The sequence below is a fragment of the Solanum tuberosum genome, unplaced genomic scaffold (assembly GCF_000226075.1).
Source record: "Solanum tuberosum cultivar DM 1-3 516 R44 unplaced genomic scaffold, SolTub_3.0 scf00369, whole genome shotgun sequence".
Taxonomy (NCBI): Eukaryota; Viridiplantae; Streptophyta; class Magnoliopsida; order Solanales; family Solanaceae; genus Solanum; species Solanum tuberosum.
This window is the reverse complement of record NW_006239297.1, coordinates 583,822-588,452: the sequence shown is the minus strand read 5'-3', so window position 1 is coordinate 588,452 and position 4,631 is coordinate 583,822. Positions and strand designations below refer to the sequence as shown.

Below are 4,631 nucleotides of genomic sequence, written 5' to 3'. Positions count from 1 at the left end.
TAACTTCTTGTATAATACTCTTGCCCTAAACCCCCATTTTTTATTCTACCCCCATTCCTCTATGATTAATATTCAGTTAATTCGAACTTGAGCCCGAATGTTGAATCGACTTTTTTTATTCTTTCTCTTTCCTCCCTTATTCTAAGAAGGGAAAAAAGAGAAAAGAGGGGGAGAGGGATTCATCACCAATATTTGATTGGATCTCTAATTTTCTTCATTCCTTCCCATGACAATAACTAGAATGAAAAAAAGGGGAATGTCAACGCATCCGGGGAAAAATGATTAATCTCTATCAATAGACCTGCTAAAGCCCTGAACCATAGTGTACTTAGTACTGGTGCCACAGAGAGATATGTTTTTAGATCTCGCATTGAAAAACCTCCTTCTTTTGTATTATTTGTTGGAATAGATAATACATATATGATCAGATGCATATGTAGTTAAGGGCTGCTTAGAGTTGGACACAGAATTCCTAATTCAAATTGAATTGTACAATGATTCGGAAAATAAGATTTTCCTTTTCTTAAAACAGAAAAAAAATACATCCCCTTCTTTCTTACCGAGAATTTCCGAAAAAGACTAATTTATTTTTACGACGGATTCTGTATTTAATATTTTGTATATAAGTATTTTCTATATAATCTATAAGAGAAGTCTTTTCCCTTTACTATTATACTAGATAATTTTTGCCCGTGCGCGCACGGGCCCAATTGTTACCTTATTATTAGGTGTTTTATTCATAAATTAGTCTTGTACTATTTATTAAGCTAGCTCATTATTAATACTTTCACAAGTTTTTGTCATTTAAAATTGCATCAGGTTGTTATAACAACTTTGAGTAATATCAACCATACTCCATGACTCAAGCGTGTTAAGAATAAATAATATAACGTAATTGATTTTGAAACGAACTCAATCATTATGATAAAATACTATCATAATGTTTTTCACATGCATTTTTATTTATTCCAAGGACTAATTCATAATTCTAACTGGTTAATTAGACGACTGTGTAGTCAAACATTTTGTATTTCCAATTTGTTGTATAATGAATGGAACTTTCTTACTTTCCAAATTTAGTGTAAGTTGCACATGAATAACACAAACATATGTGGATTATTTTTGAAGAACTTGCAACTTCGCATATATAAATAATGTGTGTGTATGCACGACAGTGCAATCATCAATGTGTGTCGGTGTACTACGGGTAATGTATGTGTATGTATATTAACAATTTAAAATCATGTTATTGTTAATCAATAAACAAGTTTCAACACTGACACAAGGTTGTATAAAATACAAAAATAGATAAATATTAGGTCCGTGCACGCACGGGCAACCACCATCTACAATCGAAGGAAGAAGTGTACAAATGAATGCAGGTCATGAAGTATATGTTTGAGTATTTCCTCTTCCATTAACAAATACATTGAATTTTGAGTTGCAATATATTGAATTAAATTAGAATGTTTCCAAATTATGCCCTATATATAGACAGATATAACTTGAGTACTTCATTTGTTGGCTGAGGAATTTAAAATGCTTCGAGCAAACCATGGGGAAACAATTGAACAGACTCTTCCTATTTTCATATCTAATAAGAGTACATAAGCTTCCAACTAATTTCCATGGCAGATGGCATTGGTGCTACAAACTGGAGGATATCTGAGTTTGAGCTATGATCCGAGTGTTTTTTCGCTTTTCGACTGTGAAGCTCAATAAAATTGGGTATATTTGGGAGAACAAGCTCCCTACAATGCAGATGTAATAAAGGGACCTTAGATAAGACACACATCTACTCTTGGTACCTGTTCCATTTGCGATGGACAAACCAACCATACTTGTAGTCACCCACAATTGGAGTTCCAAGGGCTTAAACATAATGAACTCGAAGCTGCAAAGTAATAGAAAACAAAATCAGTTTTCCCTATTCCCTTCCTTTGCCAACAACTAACTACCAGAAATAAAAATATGGCCTTCTCAGTTACAGTTGAGTTGGGCATTCAACACAAAATAGGCACACACAAAATCTCCAGTAGTAAAGCAGCATCTTCCGCATACCTACGTTATAAATTACAATAATAATATGCAATATTTAACGAAGATCAAGTAATCTATATGCACGCATATACTTCACATCAATTTATTTGACGAAAACACAAAATTTTAGAAGTATCTATTGAGAACAATAAGGAGGACCATCCGACCATGTATGGTCAATTCAAACTTGCAAGTAAGTAATCAGAGTACAAGACTTCCAAAACTCTGCATAACTAATGAGTTAAATTGACCATTATAGTACAAGGCATAGAGAATTGTCTTTGGAGGGGTTAAAAGTAATAAATGACTCAACATTTATTTCCTAGATATTTCCAGTGTGAAACACAAATATTAAAAATCTAACAGAGTGAGCTCAATTCACAAAGCAAATTGTGAAGTACTCAAATTACCTTTCATCGACAACGTTCTCTTTCAATCAATAACATCTATCTAATATACAAAAATTATGGCAATGTGTCAGTAAATTGGACTCAGTAGGGAAGTTATAGGATCTGGAAAAAAAAATCATGATAATATTTTAAGAGCCAACTACATATTGAGTACAACTAAATTACTGATATGAGATGCAATTCATTATTTGTACCTTGTAGGCGTGCGATAAGAGGATCAGCGCACTGTTCTAGTGGAAGTTAGGGCGACAACTGTCATTTTCATTGTCATCCAAAATAAGTTTCACTCCATTGCTCTTAAGGTCGTTAACTATAGCCCAAACTTTTGTACGATTTTTGAAACCTTTCTTCTCAACCTCTTTATTTACATTGACATGGATCCCGTTTCCTTGCCCCTGATCAGGACCCTCCACTTTGAGACGCATTGCCAACACTTCTCCTACAATCGCTGCAGCCTTTGCATTGCAAGTTCTACCGCACTCAAGTGACTGTTTCACTGAATGTTCAACAGTAGATGATGTTGCTACTATACATCCGTTGTTTCTGTCTACCACATTTGCAGTGATGTACTTCAATGATATGAACAATCTCAACACATACCTCTTCAGCAACGTCATATTTCAAAAATCCAATCTGTTGGGGAGGAAGTTCTGTTAGCGAGAGCATACATTTAGCATCTCTAGCAAACAGGTAAAACGCCATTTTTTCCTTGAAAAATATAAATCAAGTTCAATCTTTTGCGAAAATCAGAGAATACTCGAGAGGTCTTCACCCTAGTTTAGTCAGCAGTTAATAAGCATGAGGAAAATTATCAGAAATGAAAGAGAAACTTACAGAAGTGTAGGAACACGAAAGCAAAAGAACTTGAGAGTAGAAGTCACAACAACACGGGTAAAAGGTTGTTACAAAGAACTTTAAATTAGCAGTTCAGTATCAATATTATAAAAAAATTTAAGAATTAAAAGCTAAAAAATATTTGGTATTACTTTAAGCAGATGCTTGATTAGTGTAAAAATTAATGTTTATCTTCACTGAAGAGAGACCCTTGAATCTCACATATACTCTGTTGATCTTCCGGGTAAACTTACACAGACACAAAAAAAAAGGCATAGTCTTGAACCATTTAAAATGACTCTTGTTTTGCTATTTTTCCTTTTCAATTTTTCTTTTTCAGTCCTCTCACTTCGTTTGAGCTCGAAGAATGTATGTATGAGCCACAAACCCCTCATCCCCATTGCGTAAATGGTAGTTAATTCCCATGTCACTTCTCATTTTAGCTTGTCGATCTTTTGTATAAAGTTTCACATAAGCTGCTAGCCGTAGGATAAAAATCTACTTTAATAATCCAAGACTTATGGTGGAAAAAGTGGTTAACTATCTCGGAAAAATCCATAGCCAACTCCTCCTCCCCTGTTTTAACTCAGTGACATATTACAACAGATTATCAGATAATTAAAAAAATTAAGAAGCTACATTAGAAAACTGAAATCGAAAGAGGCTGCTTCTTTGGAGAATTTTTACAAACATATATAGAGCAAAAGCAGCATGCTTGTTTTCCCTTAATTTTACCGAGAGTATAACGAAAATTACGAATCTAAAAAATAACCTCTAATTTCTTTTCCCCTAAATCACACAAAAAATCAATTTGCAAATATAAGTAAAACTGGAACCCTATGATTTCGTTTTTCGCACATAGAAAATCAACAAAATTGAAGGACGATAAGTATACTTTTCTCTTTAAACGCAGAAAGTATAACCTGACATTCAACTCGAAAAAATTACAAGTGAACAGAACTTCAACCCAAACAATCAGACCCAAAAGCACACCAATCATTAAGTAGAGCACACAATCAGAAAGTGAAAGAGATACATATCGAGAAACAGAAAAGTAGAGTTGAGAAGATGTGATGATAACGGGTGTGTTTGGTATGAAGGAAAACATTTTCCGAAAAATGTTTTCCAATTTTCTCATGTTTGGTTGGGTTAAATATTTTGGAAAATGTTTTCCAAATCAACTCATTTTCCTCAAATTTAAGGAAAATGACTTCCCTTCAAAACTTATGAAAAACATTTTCCAAAACTCTCTTCCAACTTCAAACCTGCCCCCAACAACCCCCAAAAAAAAAAAATAATTTAAGTTTGTTTTCAAAAAATATTTTCAATTTCAAAATTTCATTTTTT

The 4,631-nt window shown here is 33.5% G+C and overlaps 1 protein-coding gene across 6 annotated transcripts; it reads right to left on the bottom strand.

Annotated features, from left to right (window-relative positions):
• Positions 1 to 1,562: 1,562 nt before the first annotated feature.
• LOC102603342 (uncharacterized) lies at positions 1,563 to 4,359 on the bottom strand. Of its 6 annotated transcripts, none has more exons than XM_015315496.1 (3): positions 4,208 to 4,359; positions 2,645 to 3,083; positions 1,563 to 1,894 (listed from the first exon to the last, which is right to left on the bottom strand). In XM_015315496.1, exon 2 carries the CDS (start codon positions 3,065 to 3,067, stop codon positions 2,681 to 2,683), a length of 387 nt encoding a protein of 128 aa, XP_015170982.1. In that variant the 5' UTR covers positions 3,068 to 3,083; positions 4,208 to 4,359; the 3' UTR covers positions 1,563 to 1,894; positions 2,645 to 2,680. The 6 variants fall into 6 exon arrangements, with proteins under 6 accessions (XP_015170982.1, XP_015170979.1, XP_015170980.1 ...); XM_015315493.1 differs by lacking the exon at positions 4,208 to 4,359 and adding an exon at positions 3,285 to 3,402 and having other exon boundaries at positions 1,563 to 2,061; positions 2,645 to 3,158; XM_015315494.1 differs by lacking the exon at positions 4,208 to 4,359 and adding an exon at positions 3,285 to 3,402 and having other exon boundaries at positions 2,645 to 3,100.
• Between the last annotated feature and the right edge of the window lie 272 nt (positions 4,360 to 4,631).

Bases quoted from the DNA above. Each gene is read 5' to 3' on its own strand.
- LOC102603342 (XM_015315496.1), bottom strand. From the start codon at position 3,067: ATGACGTTGCTGAAGAGGTATGTGTTGAGATTGTTCATATCATTGAAG.